This window comes from Gadus chalcogrammus, chromosome 3 (assembly GCF_026213295.1).
Source record: "Gadus chalcogrammus isolate NIFS_2021 chromosome 3, NIFS_Gcha_1.0, whole genome shotgun sequence".
Classification (NCBI taxonomy): domain Eukaryota; kingdom Metazoa; phylum Chordata; class Actinopteri; order Gadiformes; family Gadidae; genus Gadus; species Gadus chalcogrammus.
In genome coordinates, this window is record NC_079414.1 from 8,877,327 (window position 1) to 8,904,846 (window position 27,520).

A 27,520-nucleotide genomic window follows, 5' to 3' on the forward strand; every position below is an offset into this window, starting at 1 on the left:
AACTTACACAACGTTTATATATGTGTTAACGTTCCTCCTTTTCTTTTGTTCCATGCAGGAACGATATCTGAATGTAAACGTCATATAATGCCTACCAGTGTGCGTTGTGTTGTACAGAGAACCGGGATACCGTTATTAGCATGGCTACATGCAGTGTATCTCTGTAGTTTATTCCTCCTTCCTCCTTCCGGTCGACCTTCCATACGCTACAATATCACCACACACCGCACCTGCCTCGATACCAGCCTGGATCATGAAGTGTCAAAAGGGACTGGTAGCTTATTCACAATCAATTATGCACAGTGACAAGTAAACAACCGCACACACAGACATGCATACTTGTACACACACACAAATAAAGGACCTACTTAAAGAAATATACACATACATCCCTAAAAAACACAATCAAACATACATGCACATTCAAACATGAAACATGCACTTGTAGAACAAAATAAGGCCTTCATAATTGGGTAGAAGAGTATAGGTGTTATTCATTCCCAGAATGTGGTTAACCTTTGTATTGAGAAATGTGAAAAGTAAAATTATTACACAAGGGCATTATTGTACATTAAGGATATAAATGGTTTAAGGGTAGAAGCAATACATTGTGTGCATTACCATTGACTTTGCGTGTGTGCATCTATGAAATGAGATTGTTGGTTTCTAATGTGACAAAATGGTGTCTTCTTTTGTTCTTCTTTAATATATGTCAAGTGATAGGCAGGTAATGTTGCTCTTGTTTTTATTGCCAGGAGCAGGTGAAGAGTTCTACTCCAAAAAGCATTCAAGATTTACCAGATTACAAAATTGCGATTTCATACACTCGTTTTTGTTATATTTTATTATTCGATCAGAATTTTTATATTTTTTGCCAGTCATATTTTTCACTGGCAAAGAGATGGTTGCAATTTTTCAGAATAAGTACAACAAGAGAATATGCACTTTATATAAACAAAAACATCCCCCTTCCATGTACTTTTTGTAATGGAATTTGATTGCTTTTGCTTCATTGATAAATGCATTCATTAATTTGATTGCCTTTACTTTATTTATAAATGCATTCATTAATTTGATTGCCTTTACTTTATTGATAAATGCATTCATTAATTTGATTGCCTTTACTTTATTGATAAATGCATTCATTAATTCGATTGAAAACAATCAAGTCAGCCTGTGTTGTGGTGTTCAAATGTGTCACTTTTAAACCATATCATGCCAAGGGAGTGAAGATCAGTTTGTTATCTCACACACACACACACACACACACACACACACACACACACACACACACACACACACACACACACACACACACACACACACTGAATGTAGCACCTCAGCTGATCCACAATATATACATGTTGTGCCTATTTGCTTTTTTGTATCGCTGCAAATTATATATGTTGTAATATATTTGATAAATAATTGTAGACTGAAAGGGCAATTACAGGTTTTTATTAAGCATGATTTTGATACTCCTATAACAAATGATCATTTTGATACTGTTAACAGTGGATAATATAAATGTATATAAAGCTGTGTCTATATTAAACCTTGTCTTTTAATCGAAATTGGTAATTCAAAGGGAACTGTGTCGAACTGTGAACATAATGTACAGCTCTATTTGCGGTTTTGCATATTATTCATACCCGTTATTAAAGTTATTGATAATATTTGTAGAATTGAGTGGTTTGCTTTTTGTGCGTGTATGCTTGTGTGTGTTTGTGCACGGTGCGTGTGTGACAGAGAGAACGCTCACGATCGTTTGTGCGAGTGTGCGCATGTGTGTTCCCGAGTCAAAATGCGAAATAATAAACCCATAACATTTGAGTTTATTGTATCATGTTGGTTTGTCAGTACAAGTCATATTATACAGACACAACTAAAAATATATTTACAACAAGATAGACCACCATACACAATACAAATGTCCTAAACGTAACATGGGTCACGACCAGTGCTAGCGCGGGGCAGCAGGAACTAAAGGGACTTGACAAATATAGCATACCGAGAACGGAACAAATGACGTGAACTGGCATAAATGGGGAGTGATCGGTGAATAGGGAGCAGCTGGGAAGATTGACAACGCGCTCAGGTGAGGAGATTGAAATGATTGCAGATTGCAGATGGGAAAAGTCAAAGAATATCTGGTGGAACGAAAACGAAATAACATAACTAACAGAGACAGGCTGTGACAATATGTGAAAACATCCCTTTGGAAGTAAGAGGCGGTATAGTCTTATATTGTCTTATGGACAAAGGAATAACGAAGAAATTTTTTTTTGAAAAATAAATAACCCCAAAACAATCATCTTCAGTTCCCGTTCATGTTATTTAAAACACACTTGTATAACAAAAATTAAAAAGATGAGGGCTCGTCCGGGATTTGAACCCGGGACCTCTCGCACCCTAAGCGAGAATCATACCCCTAGACCAACGAGCCGATGTTACTATCCGAGAACATTATCAAATATATACATAAAACTCTATAGGACATACGCGTTTTTGTTTAATTATTGTTCATCGTGTTTAAATACTAATTGTCAAATACAAACCAACAAATTCGGAATTGAAAAGGATTAAACGCACTTCTGAATCAGCCGTGTGCTTCCTGACGTCACCTCCCGGCTGCAGAGGACGGCCTGCCGACGTGGCGGGCGGAAGAGGAGCAGCTGAGAAGCTGTCACCGATCGGGTAAGTTGCGGTGTCATTTTCATCAACAAAACTCTTTCCACTTTAAATATTGCTGTTTTATTCATTGAATTCAAAGAAAAACTCAATTGTATCACATTCCGCAGTTTAGTAAGCACTCATCTCTTGTCGTTGTTGTTGTAGTAAGGGAATCCGTGATTTATATTTTGGCTCACATTGCGCAGAATAGTTTGTCAACGTATTGGTGATGGAAAGTGGTTTTCTGTGAATATCCGCATGTGTTGTCATGAGTTGTTGTTATAGAGTATAAGAGAAACCTGAAACGAAAGACAATAGGTCTATTTCAGATGAGGAAGCCACTTGTCATGGGTTGTTTTGATGATAAGTTCACAAGCCAGCATCAACAACAAAAGCAGGACAAAGTCCAGTGACGTCATAGTCTGACCAACATTTCATGTTAGGTTACCTGTTTGCATTCATTATCAATATCACTTCGCTTTTGAAAATATAGCGTACAAAACTTGCACGGACCTTCAGTAATGTTCTGGAAAATGTTTTTCAAATATATTCCACAATAGTTGTTTGTCATTTTGGAAAACACTGCTAACGTTGTCCATTTTAAAGTATTGTGTCTTAACAACATTGTTCCAAACATAGGCTAATTTAGTGGACAATAAGGGGGCACTTACATGATGCAACCACTAGATGTCGAAATTGAACTTCTTATTATATTCCCAAGGAAGATTTGTAGGTTACCTTCGCAATGTCCTCCATTGTAAGACAACAGTGCAAACCTGTCCAGCAGATGTGTAAACAAGGCAATGACGAACGCACCCTGTCCCTTCAGTTCAGAATGTCCCAAGCCGTTCTCGATGACACCCCGGTCCACCTCTCCGACCCCGACCCTGCTCTCCATGACGAGGCACCCGGCATCGAACCCACTGGACCCGAGGAGCACGCCAACACGGACCCGCCGGCCTCCGTGACCACAACGCCCCAGTCCCCGGTGGCCCCTGAGGGCCCTGAGGTCCCTGAGGGCCCCCAGGCGCACGCTGTTGGGGCCGGCGGCTCAGGGTCCGGTCCGGCTGAACCACACCCGTCGGAGCAGGACACCGAGGGGCTGCCTGTGGTGTGTGACCAGCCGGTGAGCCTGGAGCCAGACACCAGCGCCGCGCCGGAGACAGACGTGGAGGTGACGTTGGGCAGTGAATCAAACAATTGTGTTGGATGAATGGAGGATCCAAACACATTGCCGCCGGGGGGTGAAATACAGCATCTTGTAAACACTGTTTCTGTTTCATTGAGATTAGTGCTGGCTAGTTGGAGGCTGTCGACATAGGAAGATTTCTTATGGCCTAGCATAGCTATTATTACTGCCATTTATTTTGTGTGTGTGTGTGTGTGTGTGTGTGTGTGTGTGTGTGTGTGTGTGTGTGTGTGTGTGTGTGTGTGTGTGTGTGTGTGTGTGTGTGTGTGTGTGTGTGTGTGTGTGTGTGCAGATCTCTCCTCAGGATAAAGAGACAGGATGGGGGGGCTGGGGGTCATGGGGGAAGTCTCTACTGACCAGTGCCAGCTCCTCTGTGGGTAGGTGGTCCCCTCTCCCCTCTCTTTGACCATTCTGTGGTGCTCTATTAACTGTCTTGCCCCTAATGTTGGGGCCGTTATTGTGTATTTATGCCCAGGCAGACTGCCTATGGAATAGCTAATGAAATGCAATGCAGTATCATTTACCTGTGTGTGTGTGTGTGTGTGTGTGTGTGTGTGTGTGTGTGTGTGTGTGTGTGTGTGTGTGTGTGTGTGTGTGTGTGTGTGTGTGTGTGTGTGTGTGTGTGTGTGTGTGTGTGTGTGCCCAGGTCAGAGTCTGAGTTCGGTCAAGGAGAAGGCCGGAGGAGCTCTGCGCCTCCATAGGACCTCTGTGGGGGAGGAGGTGCAGGAGGAGGGGAGGAGCGAGGGAGGAGGTGAAGAAGGGCAGGCTGAGGCCAGCGAGAGTCCCCCCCCCTCTGCTGCTGTAGCAAGCAGAGGAGTCTTCTCCACTCTCACACACGCCGTGCAGAACACTGTGAGGGAACACAGACACACACACACAAACAATACACACAGACATTTGCAAACAGAGCAAGTCTCTCTCTCTCTCTCTCTCTCTCTCTCTCTCTCTCTCTCTCTCTCTCTCTCTCTCTCGCTCTCTCTGTCTCTCTCTCTCTCTCTCTCTCTCTCTCTCTCTCTCTCTCTCTCTTTGTCTCTTTGTCTCTTTCTCTAAATTTAATTAAATTTGATTGATTGATTGTTCCATTACATCAATTTAGCTTTATAGGCATGAATGATTGATGGAAATTATTGCAGATGCATCTTACAAACATGACAAGACAAACAGGAAATCATAACAAACATATTCACGATAATATAACAATGACAATATTGACAATTAATGCATAATGACCAAATCACTTAGTAGTCAATTTGAATCTCTTACGATACGAATACAATCCATGTATCTTGCAGCCAGTGCTACATAGATGTTCTACAAGCCACACAGAGATGTTAGTTCCTAAGAATAGTGAAGTTTAATTAGTAATAATAATCACTCCCTCTCCCTCTGTCCCTACAGGGTAAGACAGTGCTGAGCGGGGGTCTGGATGCCTTAGAGTTTATTGGAAAGAAGACGATGACAGTTCTGGCCGAGAGCGACCCGGGATTCAAGAAGACCAAAACTCTGATGCAGAAAACGGTCTCTCTCAGCCAGGTAGTAGCCCACACAGGTAGACACTCTCACCCATGTACTTTTAAAGGCTGGTCATGTAATCTTTCTTAGAATAACTGTATGAAATGTAATATACCCCCAATAGGAGTGGTCTATGAAGACATTGCATTCAAAAAATAAAAATATATTTATGATGTTTTTCTGTCCATGCCCTCGTTTTATGGAAGTTGATCTGGCTTTGAAATGTTTTTTTGGTTGTCCAGATGCTAAAGGAAGCCAAGGAGAAGGAGCGGGCCCGCCTGGGCTGCCATCCAATCAACGAGCCAACAGCCCACTACGGCATCCTGTTTGACGACTTCCAGGGCCTCTCACACTTGGAGGCCCTTGAGATCCTATCTAATGAGAGCGAAGCAAAGGTAGTGAATAAACAACTGCAAGTAGAAGATGGATATACAGATACAACTGCAACAATAGAAAGATACACCTGCATGTAGAAGATAAAATAGATGGATCAATACTTAAGAGGAAGCAGGAAAATAGGCAGCAGGTTTCCATCAGACAGGGATTATGTCTGTGGCCCATCAATTTAAATAGTACACCGACAAATTTGTTTGTGTATTCAATTCATACTTAATAATTTAAATTTTAATCTTTCTGCAATTGTGCTGCAATAAGTACATAAACAATCGATTTCTCGCTGGCCAACGGATTTAGTCTGTCCTCACAGGTCCAAGCCTTCCTCTCTTCCCTGGAGGAAGTGGAGCTGGAGGTGCTGAAGAAGGAGCTAATCGCCATCAAGGACATCTTCATCAAACAGTATGAAGAGGAGGAGGAGGAGGGGGGGGGAGAGGAGGAGGAGACCGAACAGGGAGACCGAGAGAAGTCCACGGAGGGAGCAGGAGAGGGGCAGATGAAGGATAACGGTGAACTTAGTTCCCAAATACACTGTTCTCTCCCCCTGTGTGAGTGACCCGCAACCAAGCCGCCGCAGCTATTGGTGGCCCCTGGGAACCCATCCAGGTTCAGCATGTTGGCCTTGACTCCTTAACCCTGAGGGTCCCATAAAGTATTCTGAATCTGAATCTGAAGCCCAAGTCTAGGCTGGGTTTAGACTATTTTATTCTGATTTGAATATTCATTCGATCCTTTTAGCTTATTCATACAATCAATATATATAACGACATTGGTATTTTTATTTGATGAAAGGCACACTAGGAGGTCATCGTTAAAACAATTATAATTTATGATAAAAATCAATTTAAATCTGTCATGATTTGAGGACAGTGGGTGAGTCTCTTCAAGATAACTCACACAGATTGGGATTCCTCTTCATGACCGGCTGTCCCACTTCTCAATCATATCAGAAGTAGAGGATGGGTTGATGCAGAGAACGCATCCCGGAATCTTCTATTCATGTGCATGATTCAGGTGTTAAGTGAGAAATAGAGGCTCAGAGCTGACATTAGATGATTCTCTTTCTCAACGGTGGACGTCAGCGTTTGCCATGAGCCAGTATGAGTGTTCAGTGGCCACTGACAGATCGACAGCAGAAGTCAATCTCAGCACAATCACACAAAAGTTGTATTGCATGGCAAAATATGCATGCTTTGTAAAGAAGCACTCTGGTATCAGGATGAAAAAAAAAAAGTATACCAATCAGCAGAATGGTAGATTAACAAATTGGGGAAAATTAAAGCAATGAAACCTTCTAAAATAGCAACTTGCAACATGTCTATAATGTAAGACACTTTTTGACGTGTGTGTGTGTGTGTGTGTGTGTGTGTGTGTGTGTGTGTGTGTGTGTGTGTGTGTGTGTGTGTGTGTGTGTGTGTGTGTGTGTGTGTGTGTGTGTGTGTGTGTGTGTGTGTGTGTGTGTGTGTGTGTGTTTCTCAGCTGCGGACGGAGAGGAGTTTGTGAGTGTGCTCACCGAGCTGCTCTTTGACCTCCACGTTGCTGCCACACCAGACAAACTGAACAAGGTGAAGTCTCTCACACACACACACACACACACAAACACAATACACACAGGTAGATATTTGCACAACATGCACACATAGCAAGTCACTCTCACGCTCTCTGACCCTCTCAGTTAGACATTTGCACAACATGCATACATAGCAAGTCTCTCTCTCTCTCTCTCTCTCTAAATATTAAAATATTCCTAAAGCTGCTTTGTGCTCTATTACAAAACAGGATATCCAATAAATCTCATTATAAGCACATCATCTTTTAGCATCTCCACAGGCCCTATCACAGTGCCATGCTGCACACACCATTGGGTTCTAATAAGACGGCCTGTTATGCTTCCCTAGGCTAGGATGAGGGCCCACGACTGGGTGAGAAAGGTGGAGGAGCCTGTCGCCACCGTTTGCTCAGAAACAGAGGGGCAGCCTGGAGGAGAGGCCACCACTGGAGGAAGGGCGGAGGAGATGGAGGAAGGAGAGTGTGTGGAAAGGAAGGAGGCGACGAGCGGTGATGCGGAGGGGACAGAAGATGACTTCAGATCCGTTGAGGTGATATTGAAAGGAATTAATATTTATTAATATTTATGATTTTTTTTAATCTAAAATGTCTGTTTAATAGAGTTGGGCGAGTGTCCAATCGGTATATCAAGGTTGTTTGAAATCATGACGTGTCCATAGCAATACAGTCTCGATCTCCCCCAGACATGGGGTTACGCTGGGATGGATTAGATTTGACGTCAGCCCATCAGTGGGATGTGCTTGAGCACGAGGCACGAGCCTGTGATGGTGAAGGCACTGAAATGGAGGCTAGCGCAATCACCCGAGTGAGCAAAGAAAATAAATGATGGCCCCTGTCTGTGAACGACCACATTCCTAATCTAGAGATTAAGAGTAGAATAAAATGGCATAATAAAACAAGCTTCATTCTCACGGAACATGCTGGATGCATGTTAGAGAACAAAGACTTAAAACTTGTATCATTCATTGAATTCAATTTGTTGACTTGAATCCTCAATTGAATGATAAAAAATTGCTTGTTACTTCTTCTCCCCCAAATCAGCCCTAGCTTTATGGCTTCCTGGTCGATATGTGCGCAAAGCGTTTCCTATATTGATGAAAGCGAGGCAAAACTTGCTGGCGGATTTCATTCTCACTCCACAACCTTTATAAGCAGGTAAGGGGAGCACGAATGAATAAAGTATAATAACGCCTCAAACTAAATTAGCATACACAGAGTATGGATGTAAACAAAAAAAAACATATAGTATATGCAGCTGCTGTCACGTCGCTCCATCTCCCGGTGAAACGGCCTGTCAGAATCCCACCGTTAAAAGGAGAACGATATAATGCTGGTTTCAGCTTATGGGCCTAGCCTGCTGTCACAACGTCATGAATAGCAAGCTTACGAAAGGCATAATTCCTCCCTAGTCTGTTACTCATGCCTAGTAGCCTTTTACTGGATTTGTTTATGGCTTTATTATGTATGAAACAAGAATGGCGGGAAGAAAGTGAGTTGCAGATGATTGCTTCAACCCTGTGCCAGAAGAATGCCTAGCCGCACATGGTACATTGGAAACAGACGTTCTACGATGCGCTCTCTCATAATTATACAAGTGGTTTTTTATTGACGGTTGAAGCAAAGACCTCAATGTTTTGGGGAGAAGATTTATTTGATTTATTACTTTTTTTTTTAAAAGGATTTGCCCCACCCTTATGTTTACTATGCGTTTTTCGTTTTTCAATCTCGACTTTTTCTCTTTTATTTGTCTGTTTGATTTTTTTGCATGAATTCAAGCGTATTTCAAGCGTTTATGTGTTTGTGAGGGCCTTTCCCGTGTATGCTTATTTCCATAATGTCTCTGTCTCCACAATCGATGGCTGGATGCTTGCAGAACTGTGGCTCAGTGTGTGGTGTGGCGCTCCCCTCCCCTGCAGGCCGTGTACATGTCGTCTATAAGCAGCCTGGCAGAGGTCACCGCCCGCAGTATCGAGCAGCTCCACAAGGTGGCAGAGCTGATCCTCCACGGCCAGGACCTGGAGAAGCCAGCCAGGGAGCAGGCGCAGGTCCTCACAAGGTGTGGTTGTGTTTGCATGCGTGTTCATATAGCTGCACATCAATCTATATGCCAGTGTTGTGAACCTCCAGGTATACATACAGCAGTTAGATGTGTGTGTGTTTGTGTATAGCAGATTTGTATATTCTGTGCATGTACGTATGTATACGTGTGTGTGTGTGTGTATCTGATTGGGCCTCCTCTGCCTCAGGTTGACCACCGCTATGTCTAATGAGGTCGGCTGTTTGGCCAAGAGGTTCTCTGACACACTGCTGACTGTCGGGGTAAGTGTGTGTGTGTGTGTGTGTGTGTGTGTGTGTGTGTGTGTGTGTGTGTGTGTGTGTGTGTGTGTGTGTGTGTGTGTGTGTGTGTGTGTGTGTGTGTGTGTGTGTGTTGCAGCATGACTTAGACAGTGTGGTTGTTAGTGTTGGTATTTAAAGTGCCACTGTTTGAGCTGAAATTCGAACACTGTGAGATTTACAAAAAAATGTGTTTTGGGTTGAGAGATTAAATAAAGGGTGGGGGGGAGTTGTCCCCATGGTTACGGCCCAGTGATACTATTAAAGTACTGTCGTTGTAAATGAGCGTTATGATGAGCGACGTTGTACATGACACATGCCCCACAGGTGTCTGGGAGGCCTAACCCTCACTCGCACGCAGACATTCACTAAATCGCTTCTCAAACGGAGCTCACCGCACACACACACCTTACTAAAAGTGTCCTGAAATGAGAAGCATTCTCTCAGACGTTGCAGTCCACTGCTGCCCAGACAAAACCTCAACACACACCGCGCCACCCCAGCCCCCTTTCCTGTGTGCCTTGGAAAATAAAATAAAACAACGCCACCTGGGCCACCTGCAGCGTTCAAATAGTGTTTTGAAAACATTGGACTATCGACTTTTATTTTTTTCTAAATTGTGGAATTATTTCTGTATCAGTGATAAAATAGCATTGTATTATTTCTGTAACAGTGATAAAATAGCATTGTATTATATCTGTAACAGTGATAAAATAGCATTGTATTATTTTTGATAAAATAGCATTGTATTATTTTTTTACGGTTTTGGGTTCACTGGCTCTTTATGTGCAGGGGGCGAGAGACTGTGCATGTGTGTGTTTTTGTGTGTGTGTGTGCCTACCTTACCTATTGATTTCATTTTCACACTCTGAAAGATGGACTCATTAGGATTACCCTCACATCGGTACATGGCTGCTTACATTCCCTCTTCATCTCTCTGTCCCAGGGCCAGAGGAAGGCGGAGGAGGTGAATCCATTACTAGACAGCGTGCTGCTGGAGGTAACACACACTCGTCCTTAATCAGAGGGGGTGGGGTGTTGGGGTGGTGGGGGTCGGGGTGGGAATGATGTTGGTGCTGGTGATGATGTATTCAGGGGCATCAGGCTGAGACGAAGCAAAGGCAGCTGTCAGGGTGGCAAGGATGAGTGTCGCGGGTTGATGGAGGGTGCCCTCCCTCTCGGAGCTGCACATCAGCAGGATGGGGTTATCAACACTGAAGTCCCCTCTTTAATGTGGAGCCGTTTGAACCAATGCCACTGGAACGAGCTGTTCACATGTAGACCATTTACATAAATTAATGCATGGAGCCACAGGGTGGAGTGAAACATAGAAAGGATGAAATCACAAGGGAAAAACAGGCCAATCAAACCCTGGTGATCATGCATTTGATTACATTGGTCCATGTAATAACATTAGATGAGATTCTGATGGTTATGAAGAATCAACATTTGATGTTATGTTGATGATGGAACGTTATATATTAAGTTGATGGTAGTCTCACGACTTCAGATTCATATCTAAAGTCTGATGGCGTAAGAGCTCAAACCTGGGTGAACGGGTGTTCACTTTCTTTCAAATCGTATTTGTTTCAATCCATCATGTTGTTAGAGGCAGGGACCTGTGATCGCATAATTGGCAAACACAAACTTGGCTAGCACCAGTTAACAGTAAAATGGGGTCTGTAAAGGTTTCAAATAAACACTGCGCAGTCTGGCCACTTTTGGAATCCACTTATTAAAATCCCCTTCTGAACACCTCATCCACTCTAGCGGATCAGTTTTCTTGAGTCGAATATCTCGTCTCCCCCCTGAGGTTCTGCTATAAGATAGCTGGATCCAAGATTTGGATGATGATTTGATGTTTTACATTGTGAAGATGATAACATAGATAGACGCTAGATGATGAGGAGGATGATGAATGCGTCGACACCTCGTGATGCATCAGTAACAACAGTACGAGTGAGGAACTGTGTGGGTCTTGGGTCTGCAGGGCTCCAACAGCACCACCTACATCCAGAATGCACTGCAGCTGCTGCTGCCGGTCCTGCAGGTCTCCCACATCCAGACCCAGCAGTCCAGACCAGGCCCAGAGCTGCCCGCACAGACCGGCCACTAACACTGATGCAACCCTGTCTCTCACTCACACACACACACACACACACACACACACACACACACACACACACACACACACACACACACACACACACACACACACACACACACACACACACACACACACACACACACACACACACACACACCTGCACACATACCTATGCACACCCATACAAATCACTACCCCAATACAATGCTTCCCACTGCAGTATGGTTTGTCTAAATGTAACTTTTGTGTAAAATAAGGAGTAGATTATTATAATGTATTTAAAGTGAAGCCTGAATTGATATGGATTTCTTTCAATGGTCTTTTACCTTGACGGTCCAAACCGGATCACATGCAGACCTTTTACATTTTATCTCCTTGAAGAATAGGAGAAGGGATTGATAGGATAGGTAATGGTCATTTCAACTACTTGAGAGTCTAAGGATATAGGATATAAAGGATAGGTAATAATCATTTCATCTACTTGACAGTATAAGGATATAAAGGATAGGTAATAATCATTTCATCTACTTGACAGTATAAGGCTATAAAGGATAGGTAATAATAATTTAATCTGCTTGAGAGTATAAGGATATAGGATAATTTGCAGTAATTTCATCTGTTTAAGAGTATAAGGGTAAAGGATTATAAGGATGAGTAAGTGCAAGAAGTAGAGTTCTGAATAGATTTAGATTTTTCTTTGTATTTATTTAAAGACTCTTTGTCTCAAAAAGTTATTATTTGTGATTTTGTTTGACAACTGTACAGACGCTGTACAGTTGTAAAGAGGCCCTGCCATTGAAAAGTTTCAGGAGAATTGAACAAAACACTAAGTAGTATACGTTATCAAGTAAGTTTATGACTTTTTGTTTTGTTTTGGTGTGTGTGTGTGTGTGTGTGTGTGTGTGTGTGTGTGTGTGTGTGTGTGTGTGTGTGTGTGTGTGTGTGTGTGTGTGTGTGTGTGTGTGTGTGTGTGTGTGTGTGTGTGTGTGTGTGTGTCGGTCATTTGACTCAGTGTGATTCCATTAATACTATATAATTAACAAGGTTTTGTTCAGGCTGTACATGGGTCTTCCCATTGTGTTAAGGATGGGTCTCTAGTGATGTATTGCAGTGCTGCTACTATGCTAAACCAAAAGAGAATCAATTATTCCAATGCTAAATTAGTTCTGGAATCCATTCAGCCTAGTCACTCAATCGAAACATGATCTCAACGCTCCCCCAGCCTTGAACAATAAATTACACTTTTGCCATTAAAGTAGGAATTACATATGAAGTTACAATGACAAATTAACTTGAGTATGGACACTATTTCTCTGGTGTAATGTTTATTGTAATCCTGTAATGAAGTGCCCTTAGACTGAGAATGTGTAAACCCAAATATATTGCATAAATAATCAATACTGTGTTTGGAGTGATTTTCTTTTAAGCATTGTCGTTTCAAGTTTAATTTGCATTTGAGAGAAATTAAGTAGCAGCCATGTTTATTATACTTGGTCCCTGTTCAGTCTTGAGTTCACAGGAGAAGCCCCATGATGCTTCACAAACCCTCGACCTCACTGATGGAGGACAGGGAAGGGTGCCCCCGGTGGTGGAGATGTGCTAGTGAATGAAAGGAGGAGAGTGGCCAATTTAAAACATTTAGAGCAGAGAATTAAACGGTGAGGTAATTCAGTTAACTAAATAGATCAGACAGAACTGAATGTTTCGCTGTGAGTGTGACCAGTTCATACCATTCGAGATTATCAGTTATTCAAAGCAGCCATTACATAAGTGTATATCACAGTACTAAGTATCTACGTATCACAGCATGCAGTAAGTATGATGATTTTTGACTCTGGGAATGAAAGTGTTGTTGTACCAGTGAAACTTCCAGATGGGTCATGACCGTCCACAGGTCCAGATAGAAGGGTGTCGGGGACTAGTCAGGGGTCCGGTGCACAACACAAACACATTAAGCATGTCCCTCAGGGACAAGGGAAAAATGGGTATTGAAAGCCCCCCCACCCCCCCAAGAAAAAACGATGTCACCCCAAGACACTTCATCCCAAGTAAGTAGGTAGGGAAGGGATGGAACAAGGAGCTAGGCTACTACCGGTAACACTTGTCGTTTAAATGTGACTTCTATCATACTCTCATGCCTACACTGAGCCCACCAGGATTCTCCTGGTATGCATGGTACGCATAAGCTGCTGCTAGCCATCTTTTTTACTAAAGATGGATGAAACTAATATGTAAATAAATGTTCCCACCAGTGCTGACTGTGTTTTTCGGACCGGAATCTAAGTTCCCCTCATTAGTGTAATGCCATATGTGTTGTGTTTGAAATCCTGTTTAATGTGGCCCATATGTTGGTATGTTCATTTTTGTTGGGATTGTCTTAGGGAATGGATGACTGACTGCATATGGAGGCTGTTTTAAATACCATATAGTTTTAGTTTGACACCAGTTTCCTCCATCATATGTTTTTTGGTTGTGTTTTAAATAATGTTAAAGAGGTTCAGCCAATCATTTTTCAGATAAAATTAAAACCATACCTGTCCAGCGTGTTAACCCCAGGGTGCTAAGGACAATTCCTAAAAACAATACACAAAGACGCTTCACATTAGAACATAATTTCAGTGACTTCATTGCATAATAAGGTTTATTCATTTGAATTGGCCGATTGATATTGTACAGCCATCTCTTCAACTGGTTGCAAAATGTCTTTCATTTTATGAAAATACATTTCTTTGGGGTGCACTTGCGTCGTCGCACAAAATCTCACAACATGGGATATTCTCTTGGTGAATAAATGAATAAAAGAGACAAAAGTCAGTTCATATCGGAAGGAGTCAAAACAATGGTGGAAGTACCTGAGGGGGTGTCGACTAAGGGACACGATCCTGTGAAACAACAACAACACGATAAAGTGAATGGCACTAAAAAGGCATTCTTCGGGTGTGTGTGTGCATGTGTGTGTGATGCTCTCTGTCTCACCATTCAGACGTGATTCTTTGTACAAGCCACAAAGTGGGCCCCCCTTGGATTTCCCTGGCAGAGAAAAGAGGAGCAAGCTGTAACCCAGGACTCAGCCCGTGTATCTGGGCCTTTGTCTACAACGTCAGAAGCACATTAAATCTCAAACCTGTGTGTGTGTGTGTGTGTGTGTGTGTGTGTGTGTGTGTGTGTGTGTGTGTGTGTGTGTGTGTGTGTGTGTGTGTGTGTGTGTGTGTATGCATGTATGTATGTATGCATGTATGTATGTATGTTTATACATATGTGTATAGATATATATAAATATATGATGCATATATATATAATGTATATATATAATGTATATGTATTATGTATAGCCATGCCTCACCCCTTTTCCGGTAGACCTTAGCCAGTAGTGATGTGAGTACAAGCAGCAGCAGCAGCCCCACTAGAGCCATCCACAGCGCTCTAAACACACTCCCCCACTCGTCTGAGAGACATAGAGAGAGAGAGAGCGAGAGAGAGAGAGAGAGAGAGAGAGAGATGGAGAGGAGAAACACGAGAGATCACACGTTCAGATAAAAGATCAATTTGATTCCCGTTGTCCTAACTATGCAACAAGATGTCATCAGGAGATTAAATGGCTCCAGCACCGCACTGGCCCATCTCTGCAGTTAGAGAGACTGTAAAGGGCAGGAGAGAGATGGAGTAGACAGAATAAGATAAAGGGAAAGAAATGCTTCTATCACGGCAGCCGTGATAAAACGTTGACATTCATTTTAATGTTCAACCTTAGGAAGCACCCGAAGACAGACCCATTATCACAGTCATATTGAGTGTCTTTCATGTCTGACCGAGTGAAAGATTAAATTAATCATTTCACTAAATTAAGTTTTTTTCTGAGGGGATTCCTTGAACCATCTCATTAAAATCATTTGGGTTCCACAGGCACCATTTTGAGAAACCACAGACGACAAGAAATGGAATATTACAAATAATGAAGTGAATGAAACCATGTGAGGAGAATGATTCAAATGGAGGCATAGGGCCAGGAGAGCGCTGGACAAAGACAGAGCTTTCATTGAGTTCATCTAGGTTTCAACAGGATATTAGAAAATAGAACTTGGGTGAAGCTTCAAGCAGCATGGAGGTGGGCAATATAGCAGAACAAGAAAGAAGGCGAGCCAGAATCAATACCGCCTTGGAGATGCAGTGGATGGAGATGAATTATAAGGCTCTGGAAGTCTGGCTGTTAATACTGTGAGGGACATTGAAGAACCAATGAAGGAAGAATAACTGAAGGTCAGAAGAAGGTCGCGGGAGGGAGGTTATTTCTGTGAATCAAATTGAACTGTCGTGTCCGACGCTTTTAAGAAAATGCTCTCTATTTTACTCATTAAACAGATGAATCGTTAGACTTATGTCTGTTTGGTGGTTCTTCGTTATCCACATAAACCATACCTCTGAATCAATGTCATGACCTTCCGAATCAACGCGTGTCATATTGAAGAATAACCATTGAGAACGTTCTGTTTCTCAAGGATTACATAGCGAGACCAACCTTTCTTCCCAGTCAGTTCCCATGGTAGCGCTTGCTTTCCCGCTTTAGACAGAGATGATCCATTAGCCAACTGAATGAGACAGCGACTGCGATTGGCCAGCTGGGGCACAGGTGGCGGAGGGCGGCAGCAGTAGAACGCCTGTTGTCTGTCGTCCGCCTCCTCCTCCGGCTCCGCAGCAGGGTGGAGGTACGAGGAGGTGGTGTTGCGCTGATCGTGCAAGACCAAGTTCAGGTGTACAGGTTCTTCAAGCTGCACCACCATCCACACCTCCAGATCCTTCGGTGAGTCTTTCCAACCAGAGGAGCAATGCATGGATGGGTGGATGGACGGATAGATTGATGGATGGTTATTTTGGAAAGACAAATAAACATGCAGTAAGTCACACAGATTGACCACACCTACAGAAGGTATTGGCTCGCAAGACTCAAAGGTGATCTGACATACCTGACATGCTGCTGCTGCCGCTAAAATAGGCCTCTTCCATATCCGTCTCACACATGAACCACCCGTTGCCAGGGTCCTCATTACTGCCCCCGTAGTCTGACCCTGGATCCGTCCCGTTGCCCCGGTCAGCTGCGGTGCACACAGGCTCTGGCTGGGGCTGATCGCTGCCCAGGGCCAGGCAGGGATCACACTGTCCTCCCCTTCCCGTCTCCCTTCCAGAATCCTCCAGGTGCCTCCCCCTCAGCCAGCCACACTCCTCGGCAGGACGGCACGGCACACACAGGAAGTCCACCCTCGAGCCTAAGATGCGGAAGTAAAGAAGGAAAAGTAAGTATATCTGGAAAATGTGGGTGTGAGAATGGCGCACTCTCTGTCTCCCAGACTGACAGGGGAAGCACACGGCTTGAGGAAGGTCTAGGGCAGTCGTCGTTTGGAGCGGGCCGATGGCTTGGTCTCCGGTGATGCTGCTTGGAGCTTCTTCGGTCACCGCTCGTCCAAACCCCTCCCTGGACACTGCACTCCCTTTGGGCCTCAGTGATACCCTACCTGGGGGTGCATGTTTTTGAGCAGCAAAAGTTTACACACAGCTCCCCATACCGGCCATGTGTGAAGTCGCCATGTGTGAAGTCGATCAGATGAACAGTTGTTTAGAAGATGGAAGGACAGACATATAAACAGAGAATCCTCATACTATAGTAAGACAGTCTATTTAGATATTTGGGGGTTATTTACGGTAACAAATGCTTTTGTTCTGAAATGTGTTAACGAAACGAAACGAAACAAAATATTTATATCCCGCCCATATGCAACAATAGACTTACTATAAAATAGACAGAATATTGCCCATGTCAGGGCGGCTCTACACTCCTAACTTTAACAAAAAACATATGGTAGAAGCAAATATATAGCACTCCTTGGAAGACAGATAAACTGTTTCAAGTAGGAAACATGAAAGTACGCATACAGATGTTCAAAAAGAAAAATTTTCAATTGGCCCTTGAAAATGCTGATATTATCAATCTTTCTCAATCTAGATGGAAGTGAGTTCCAGGCTTCTGGTGCATAGTTGCTGAATGGCCTGTTTGTTGCTTTCAGCTTAGGGATCTTTTGGTTTCATCAATAAAAAAAATGCAAAACAGACAAGGAGAGACAAGACTCTCCGGTCCTACTTTCTTCATCTATTGTCGAATGTACTTGTAGCCAGTGAGCTGTTCCCAGCATGTTGTTAGGCATTCTAACAGTTAACAGGGTTCCCCTCTGAATACACAACACAGTGTGTACTTATGAATACACTTATAATACTAATATTTACTAATACATGTGTCCCGTAGATCTCACGATCTCGATCGAATGGAAGCTTGTGGAGAAACCCGAAGGACAGACAGACATGCAGAGACTCCTATAATTCGTGTTAGAAGCCTGCCATTGATTTGCTGTCAGTGCTCAGAAAATAGAATATAAAGTAAATTGGAATCCAAAAACTAAAGTTTTTTATCAGTGGAAGCCCAGATCCAACCCAGCCCAAAACTGCTTTCGAGGTGAGAGCTGATGCCTTACATACAAAGTCCAGTTTATGCTTCAGAAGTGATTCATGAATTGTGAAATACGTGATTGAAGCAATAGTTAGAGGTGTTTCAGGTAAGATTCGAGATTTGAAAAGAGAGCGAGCAGAGAAGAGCAGGAAGATGTTGAAACTAAACAACCAAATGAATGTCTCCCCCTCCCTCCCTACGTTTCCCCACTGCTGAGAAGTCAACTCAGATTTAGCACCTGTGATCTAATTTATCTAATTTAGCTGATACAGAGGATGGCGCCGTCGACTCAAAACAGATATTTGAACGCCAAGTTTCCCTCACTAATAGCTGACAGATCATGGCAATGCCTTCGCTAACAAACTCAGTAACACTCAAGTAATAGCTATTCATTCTGACGTACAGGCTACAGCACATGTGGCACACACACACACACAAACACACCGACACACACACACACATACACACACACACACACAGACACACACACACACAAACACACACACACACACACACACACACCCACACTCACACCCACACACATGTATACCAGCCATGATCAGTCAGACGCCCACCCTGTGTGTTCAGTTACGCACCTCGGTGCCACCAAAAGAACTCTGGAATACAAATGATGAAGATGAGGACGACTAGGATGGCGAGCTTGGCAAGGGCAGCTTTTGTCATGTTGTCATGACTGCGCCAAGAGAGAACGAAACACACATGCGCACACACACACAGATGCATGCAGGAAGGGTCCCATACACACTAACGCACAAACCCACGCACAACGTACATTTTGACAAACTGACTCACCCAAAGACTTCCTGTTGAACTTCCTGTCTTATCAGAAATTGTTAGGGGGTGAGTGTCACTTTCAACTGTAAGTCTTGAGCATGGTGAGCCTGTGTGTGTGTGTGTGTGTGTGTGTGTGTGTGTGTGTGTGTGTGTGTGTGTGTGTGCGTGCGTGCGTGCATACGTGCGTGTGTGTGTGTGCGTGTGTGTGTACGTTAGTGTGTAAGTAAGTGCATGTGTGTGTGTGTGTAGGGAGGTGGGGGTGGGGGAAGTTTGGCAGTATTACAAAACCTATGGTTGGGAAGAAATATTTAGTAATATGGACTCATCCACTCTAGGGTAAGATATATTTTGTTGCGTTATGTTTCAAAGAATTTGCAGACAATTTCAAGGTGCATTTACATTGCAACTAGCTCTGAGCATAAAATGACCAGGACATATCTGTGGTCAATGCTGATTGATAGTGATTTCAATAATAAATATAGTTGCAAACAACCATGAAGGGGACCTACTGTGTGACCGTTTGACAGTATGACTGACAGTATGATCGTATGACCGACAGTCTGACCAACAGTCTGACCGACACTCGGACCGATAGTGTGACCGTATGACCGACAGAATGACCGTATGACCGACCGTATGACCGACAGTATGACCGACAGTATGACTGACTGACAGTATGAGTCATACTGTCAGTCATACAGTCATACTGTCTGTCATACTGTCAGCCATACTGTCGTACTGTCATACGGTCATTCTGTCTGTCATTTGGTCATACTGTCGCTCATACTGTATGACTGAATGACTGACAGTATGACTGTATGACAGACAGTATGACTGTATGACAGTATGACTGACAGTATGACTGTATGACTGAATGACTGACAGTATGACTGTATGACAGACAGTATGACCGTATGACTGACAGTGTGACAGTATGACTGAATGACTGACAGTATGACTGTATGACAGACAGTATGACCGTATGACTGACAGTGTGACTGTATGACCGACAGTTTGACCGTGTCGCGTTTTAGAAGAAAGTAGTCCGGATCCGGATGGCTTTTAAGTTTTAACTCACTTTATTTGTTAAAGTATTTCGGTATGGTAACTATGAAGCAAAAGGGAGGGAATTGTATCTAACACGCGTGGAGAAAAATACTGAAGAGCTACTTTGAGCCCCGGGGCTTAGGCCCGAGGCTCTCTGCGGGTCTGCCTATGTTTCTGACCTCAATCTGACCCCCACTCTGGTTTGTATCAAGTGGGCGTGCCCACTTGATAGACACTTACGGAAGACAAAATATGTCTTCCGTAAGTGGAGGTATGTTGAGCTTGGTCGGTATGGTAATATGGCATTGGAATGCCTTAAAAACTAAACAATCACCAACCATGTTTCTAAAGCATATTGTGTCAAACGGATGTTAGCAAAATTACGTGTGTAGCGCTTTAAGGCCCAGCCTGCATCGTAGAGAGGCTGTGGTGCAGAAGGGAGAACTCTTTTTTCAGATATAGTCTCAACTTTGGCATGGGTACACTAAGGAATCTCTTCCTAATAGCCATATTCAACAGCCGAGCCTACGTATTTGAATGCAATGCTAGAGCTGTTTAAACATTGGAGGTATGCATGTATTTCACTTTAAAATGTATATCTCTGCCGTCTTTGACCTTATTGCTATGAATTTAACACCATATAGTCCCACAGTCACCTGGTACATGTACATGTACATACAGCTTTTACCACTTTCGGTGCCAAAGGAGTTAATGCAGTGGTTTTCAAACTGTGAGGCGCACCTCCCCTGAGGGGCGCCGAGTTCTTCAGGGGGGGCGGCGGCGCGAAGTGAGAAAAAAATATACCAGAAAAAGTAACGCAAGAAAAACGCAAAGACGAAGACGCGCTGTGTTCGAAATCATTCCCTATTCACTCACTCATTATTCCCCATATAGTGTTTATGATATAGTGCACGATATAGGGAAAGGACAAACGAGAATTCGGTCACTACACTGAACATTTCTAAACGTCATTTGCGTCAGTAAATGCGCCGGGTATTTGTGTGAAGCAGACAGCTGCGCCCACATCAGGGCTGTTTCCCAATGTCAAGGAAGCATGCTCAACGGCCGCCCTTTTAAGGACGCTACGTCATCGAACGCCGACAAGCACTGTTCCAATGTTGAGGACACTCGAAATACGCCCCCTTTTCGGGTCCTTCGTTTTTGAGAATTCCGAGATTTTTCAAGGATGCATCGCTGCATCCTAGACGAGCCAAAACTACCCACAATCCTCTGCGTTCACTGGGCGGGTTCTTGAAAATGGCAGAGAAGTACACGTTCAAACGAAGTGAAGTTATATTAGTTTTCAGAAATATTTTGTGCCGTATTGCTTTTTATATAGGGTGACCAAACGTCCTCTTTTCCCCGGACATGTCCACTTTTTACGTCCCGTCCGGGGCGGTTTTATTAATTGATGATAATGTCCGGTTTTCGGACATTATCTCGTTGCATATTTGTTTTTGCCTCGTCGCATATTTGTGTTTCTGGGTCTTTCACATAACCTACTAGTTATTACCATTGTATATGTCTATGGTTATTACGGCCTTCCAAGTTCTGGAAATGGTATCTCCCTTACGTTCCACCTTCTTGCGCGAGCTGACTGTAGAGAGAGTCTGTCATTGGGCGACCGATCTCAGGGTTGCCAGAGCCACGATAATGATCCTCCAAATACGACCATTTTGAGCCTTTGGTACGTTACTTTGCCATTTCCAATCTGGCAACATTGAGCACCTTGCCGCTTCCACTCTGTTTACAACAGCACATTACAAAAAAAAAATGCGCTGCGTAGCGGTTATCAATGAAGTACCACATTGTGTGGGGAATAGGTATTTTGGCGCCCCCTGCTGCAGGCGCACACCTGCTCGTTGAGAAGGTGCCGTGTATAGACGGAATGAAACCCCCACTGAAGTCCGTAGGCTCACCCCCCCCCCCCCCCCCCCCCCGTCAACAATCTTGCCCGGGGCGCAATTGGACCTAGGATCGCCACTGTCTGCAGCCATGCCTGAACGTAAATGTAAGTTCACGGACGAACTAAAGAAAAAATACCCATGTTTTCGCCCCCCCCCGCGACGAGGTGTCCTCTTTTTCACAAACTCAAATCTGGTCACCCTATTTTTATAGATTCATCATGTTAATGCAAATAATCAAGCCTAAAGGCCTGTGCCACTTTTCAAACGTTTTTGCAACTTAATGATACGTTGCTATATTTTGCATGGACGTAGCTGGTGTTAAACACCACTGTCACCAATGTCAATTTACTCGCTCACAAGAGTACATTATTTATGTATACCTATTTATGTTTTACTTTTTTTTTAGGGTCAGCCCAGCAAACGGAGGCTTTTGTGCGCCTTAGGGTGCACAAACATTTGTTTGCCGGTGGAAGGGATAGTGCCACTATCCAATGTTGTAAAATTAATGCACAACCGATCATTTGCAATGTTTGTAATTTTTAATGAACGTATATAATTGTATTTTATATGATATACTTATGTGTTCAAAGCACTGGTAGATTGTAGGCATATATGAATGAATGAATCAGATCATATATCCAAATAAATACACGTTTATCATCTCTTTCTTTGTCTTTTTCCCCCTGCATAATAGTAATCAACCGTACTGTAAATGTGATGCATGAATTAAGTTCTCAGACAATTTCACTTAGTTTAACCCTATATGATGTCTATGTTACAAACGCTAGGAAGCACTCGAGCTAGCACTCTAGTCTCATCTCGCGTCCTATGGAGGCTGCAGCCTTGCTAGGACGCGTCCTTGCTAGTCGCGTCCTATGGAGATGAGACTAGAGTGCTAGCTCAAGTGCTTCCTAGCGTTTGTAACGTTCGGACTTTGGGAACGACTTGGTAGTGTGGAAGCGCTTCCGCTTCCGCTTTTTAATACTGCGTGTCCGCTTGTAAACACATGTGCGCTTATGAATAAAACATGACAGCAATCAAGCTGATCGATATTCATTTGACCACAACGCATTAGAATACAAACAGTTTAGAAATAAGCTGAAATCTACCAGTTCGATAGCTTTGTGCAATACCTGTTGGATAAAGAATGTAACTAATATAAATAAAGTTTTGACGTTATAAATTCTAATCGGAATTGATTGAAAATGAATACATTATTTTATTCTTTATCTTTGCATACCGGTATTTGTTTATGTCCATTTTATATATGTGCGGATGGAAGCATATTCAATGTGTTTCAGTGTCATGGCAATCATGGAAATAATATGTTAAATATGCAAATAATGTGTTAGATCTGCAGTGATGGGCTTGTGTCACACTTCCACATAGTGCTTTGAACTCAGTAGTCGATTATATTTTGACTTGCAGAATGCAAAATAGACCACAGACACCTAGTTTGCAGAGTTAGGTAGCCCCCCCAGCCCCCTCCATACCACTGTGGTTCACACTGCATGAGTTGCATCCTGTATTTACCACCTCCTTATAGAAGATGCATATTATATTATATATTCATTCTTTTTTCAAACAAAAGTGAATGTTTCTTTTGTTTTTTTTATTGTTCATCTGATTATTTTATGCCCTCTGTTCAGAGAGCAGAAACATTTTCAGGAAGAGAAATTGTTAAATAAAATAGGTATACAAAACATACATAAAAACCTATTTATGTAAACATAAATAGGTATACATAAATAATGTAATCTTGTGAGCGAGTAAATTTACATTGGTGACAGTGGTGTTTAACACCAGCTACGTCCATGCAAAATATAGCAACGTTTCATTAAGTTGCAAAAACGTTTGAAAAGTGGCACAGGTCTTTAGGCTTGATTATTTGCATTAACATGATGAATCTATAAAAAGCAATACGGCACAAAATATTTCTGAAAACTAATATAACTTCACTTCATTCGAACGTGTACTGCTCTGCCATTTTCAAGAACCCGCCCAGTGAACGCAGAGGATTGTGGGTAGTTTTGGCTCGTCTAGAATGCAGCGATGCATCCATAGACATCGGCTGTTTCCCAATGTGAAGGCTGCAGCCTTGCTAGGACGCGTCCTTGCTAGTCGCGTCCTATGGAGATGAGACTAGACCGCTAGCTCAAGTGCTTCCTAGCGTTTGTAACGTTCGGACTTTGGAACGACTTGCTAGTGTGGAAGCGCTTCCGCTTTTTAATACTGCGTTTACGCTTGTAAACACAAGTGCGCTTATGAATAAAACATGGCAGCAATCAAGTTGATCGATATTTATTTGACTTTTGTCTGTTATGAATGCAGCCATGTCTCCTTCGCATGGACCCTTTTTGAGGAAGTCACAAAAGCTTTGTTGCGGTTGATCGAATCGTCTTTATTAAAAAGAAAATCCATTCAATTTTTATAAAACTAAGTGAAATTGTCTGAGAACTTAATTCATGCGCCACATCTACAGTATGGTTGATTACTATTATGCAGGGGAAAAAAGACAAAGTGATGATAAACATGAATTTATTTGGATATATTATTTAACTGATCTGATTCATTCATATATATATACCTACAATCTACCAGTGCTTTGAACACATCAGTATATTATATAAAATACAATTATATAAGTTCATTACAAACATTGCAAATGATCGGTAGTGCATTTATTTGACAACATTTTTGACCCTAAAAGAAAGATTAAACACAAACATAAATAGGTATACATAAATACTGTAATCTTGTGAGCGAGTAAATTTACATTGTTGACAGTGGTGTTTAACACCAGCTACGTCCATGTAAAATATAGCAACGTATCATTAAGTTGCAAAAACGTTTGAAAAGTGGCACAGGTCTTTAAGCTTGAATATTTGCATTAACATGATGAATCTATAAAAAACAATACGGCACAAAATATTCCTGAAAACTTTAATATAACTTCAATTACATTTGAACGTGTACTGCTCTCCCTCTGCCATTTTTTATATCCCGTGCAGCGTGTGAACGCAGTGTATTGTGGGTAGTTTTGGCTCGCCTAGGATGCAGCGATGCATCCTTGAAAAATCTCGGAATTCTCAAAAACAAAGGACGCAAAAATGGCGCGGCTTTCGAGTGTCCTCAACATTGGAACAGTGCTTGTCGGCGTTCTATGACGTAGCGTCCTTAAAAGGGCGGCCGTTGAGCATGCTTCCTTGACATTGGGAAACAGCCATCTTATAGGTAGACGGAGCATCGAATGCTACCGCCTACTGGCGCTGACGAGACACGGGGCCGCCATCTTGGAGTGGTCATCCGCTCCGCTCAGTGTAATCCGTTTGGCTGGAGCAATGAACTGTCAGCGCATTTAATTAATCATACCTCACTGAATACCACAGATTTTCATGCGGTTTTTTGTCATACGTGTAGCTATGATAAAGGCCACATGGTTTGGCGTGTTTTATTATTCAATACTAATTATACCAATAGTACGGTAATGTTAAATCGTGCTTGTGATAAGTAATCCCCCGATTCCTATTATGGATTGTCCGCCGATTTGAGCAGGAATACGCTGAACAACAGCCCGGCATCCTGTGTCTGCTGCTGTTGCTGCTCCCGGTTGACCACTCCAAGATGGCGGCCGTATTTATCGCGTCCCAGCAGCCAATGCTCCGTCTACCTATAAGATGTCTATGGATGCATCCTTGAAAAATCTCGGAATTCTCCAAAACAAAGGACGCAAAAATGGCACGGCTTTCTAGTGTCCTCAACATTGGAACAGTGCTTGTCGGCGTTCTATGACGTAGCGTCCTTAAAAGGGCGGCCGTTGAGCATGCTTCCTTACCATTGGGAAACAGCCCATGTAAACAAACCGGACACCCACGAGGAAAACTGGAGGTTGTATTAATGTTGTATGTTACATTTCCTTGATCAAGTTTTTTTTTATTAATTTTGAATGTTACATTTTCTATTTTAAATCCCAAATAAATTGTTTACATTTCTATTCGTTTTCGCGGTTATTCAGCTTCTTCTTCTCCTCCGGAAAAACACGACCACATTGCATTGTGGTATACGGGAGCAACATGTAGGGAACATCGTATGTTCACTCAAATTTTGGGTATTTTCAGTCCACTATATAGTGCGCATGGAATTGACTACTGGGAATTCGAACACCACAATAAAATGGCGAGCACCCTATATAGTGCACTATATCCGTGATAGTGATCGATTTCGAACACAGCTACGCAAACTCATTGCTCCCACTAAAGTTGAGGTGTGCTAAAAAGGAGGCTAAACTGGCAGTTTACAGATTAAGATGTTCAAATGTATTTTAAAAATGATAAGCAAAAACATGCTTAGATAAAGATGTTAAAATGTGTTAAGAAATGTGTTTAAAAACGAACAAAGATGTTTAGAATGTTTCAAAAATATGCTAAAAATGTTTCAATAAAATATGACAGATTTTTAAAATTTGTAAAATATGATCAGAGATGTTTAAGATATGATCAGAGAGGTTTAAAATGTGTAAAATAATTGAAAGATCTTTCAAAACACAGGGATCTTTTGATTCCATAATTAATTTTACAAGTTCTACGAGAATGACAATTTATATAACTTTTGGAGGCAAAAAGTCAGGAAAATAATAATAATACTAACGAACGATTATAATAGGGTTCCTACGGATTTCGTAGGACCCCTAATTAAAGGAGGCATATTATAGTGTTTTCCCAACAAGTAAACATATTTGAGTTCCAGAAAAATGTTTTTGAAACTGTTTGCTGGAAATAACTTTTAGGAAAAAAATATCTTGCCTACCGCTATTCCCCTCTGTTTCAGTCCCTTCAGAATGCGCTGTTTCTGGTGTCTGTAGCTTTAATGCATACAAGCTGCTGCCCATTGACCAATGAGCTCTCAGACTGAACCACATCATGGAGGAGAAGGGATTGTTGCCATTTGTGTGCTCCTGGAGCTCTATATCTATATAATATAATATTTTAATGACCACAGGCGAGGCAGTGAGCGAAGTAAGGCTTAACAGCGGGTTTATTGAATTCCACAACTTGGACAGGCAGGAGCAGCTCGACCGGAAAACCACAACGACAACCCCCGCGCAGAAGGAAACACCCAGAGCCCCCTCTGAGATGGCCCGCCCCTATCTCCCAAACCCTGTGACGCTACATTACTCCCCCTTCACAAAGTTCCTCGCCCCGAGGAATCACAGAAAAACACACAGCCCTCAGAATAACTACACTGCCTTTAACATAATGAGCTTCAACCCCCAGTATAACAACAGGCACAACACTGAACAACATTACTTTTCTTTTCCTATAGATAGCAGACAAAGTATTTTAAGTGCCCTGGTGGCCTCGGGCGACAGACCGAGGCCCCGCCAGTGTAGCCGGGGGGGTGGGCTTTGAGGAGGCAGGGCGACAGCAAGGAGTCGCTGGACCCCCCTGGGCCAGTGGGGCGGCACCCCCTCGCTACGGAGCCAGTCTGTCTCTGTGCAGTGC

The 27,520-nt window shown here is 42.8% G+C and overlaps 2 protein-coding genes and 1 non-coding gene across 8 annotated transcripts in view; 1 reads left to right on the forward strand and 2 right to left on the reverse strand.

The window, feature by feature from the left end:
- fam114a1 (family with sequence similarity 114 member A1) overlaps window positions 1–13,662 on the forward strand; it is a 27,153-nt gene extending 13,491 nt beyond the window's left edge. Inside the window, exons 1-14 of one of the 5 annotated variants that reach the window (XM_056585800.1) lie at window positions 1–2,098; window positions 2,581–2,697; window positions 3,503–3,847; window positions 4,155–4,239; window positions 4,509–4,714; window positions 5,261–5,395; window positions 5,617–5,769; window positions 6,081–6,315; window positions 7,247–7,332; window positions 7,666–7,866; window positions 9,253–9,392; window positions 9,583–9,655; window positions 10,617–10,670; window positions 11,661–13,662. The exon at window positions 1–2,098 is cut by the window's left edge and continues 672 nt beyond it. In XM_056585800.1, coding sequence (XP_056441775.1) covers window positions 3,509–3,847; window positions 4,155–4,239; window positions 4,509–4,714; window positions 5,261–5,395; window positions 5,617–5,769; window positions 6,081–6,315; window positions 7,247–7,332; window positions 7,666–7,866; window positions 9,253–9,392; window positions 9,583–9,655; window positions 10,617–10,670; window positions 11,661–11,786 — 1,833 coding nt within the window. In that variant the 5' untranslated portion in view covers window positions 1–2,098; window positions 2,581–2,697; window positions 3,503–3,508 and the 3' untranslated portion in view covers window positions 11,787–13,662. Of the gene's footprint in view, window positions 2,099–2,580; window positions 2,698–3,502; window positions 3,848–4,154; window positions 4,240–4,508; window positions 4,715–5,260; window positions 5,396–5,616; window positions 5,770–6,080; window positions 6,316–7,246; window positions 7,333–7,665; window positions 7,867–9,252; window positions 9,393–9,582; window positions 9,656–10,616; window positions 10,671–11,660 lie in introns of those variants that run through there. The other 4 variants (XM_056585799.1, XM_056585801.1, XM_056585803.1 and 1 more) reach the window with 4 other exon arrangements.
- trnap-agg (transfer RNA proline (anticodon AGG)) lies at window positions 2,375–2,446 on the reverse strand. Its single transcript has one exon. It is a non-coding gene; the product is annotated as a tRNA-Pro (tRNA).
- LOC130379152 (uncharacterized) lies at window positions 11,896–19,054 on the reverse strand. 2 transcript variants are annotated; one of them, XM_056585804.1, is made up of 9 exons: window positions 18,867–19,054; window positions 16,739–17,038; window positions 16,294–16,581; window positions 15,121–15,222; window positions 14,754–14,807; window positions 14,630–14,659; window positions 14,312–14,350; window positions 13,636–13,695; window positions 11,896–13,376 (listed from the first exon to the last, which is right to left on the reverse strand). In XM_056585804.1, the coding sequence occupies exons 1-9, from the start codon at window positions 19,012–19,014 to the stop codon at window positions 13,315–13,317; spliced, it is 1,083 nt and encodes a 360-aa protein (XP_056441779.1). In that variant the 5' UTR covers window positions 19,015–19,054; the 3' UTR covers window positions 11,896–13,314. The 2 variants fall into 2 exon arrangements, with proteins under 2 accessions (XP_056441779.1, XP_056441780.1); XM_056585805.1 differs by lacking the exon at window positions 18,867–19,054 and having other exon boundaries at window positions 16,294–16,570; window positions 16,739–16,770.
- Window positions 19,055–27,520: the final 8,466 nt, after the last annotated feature.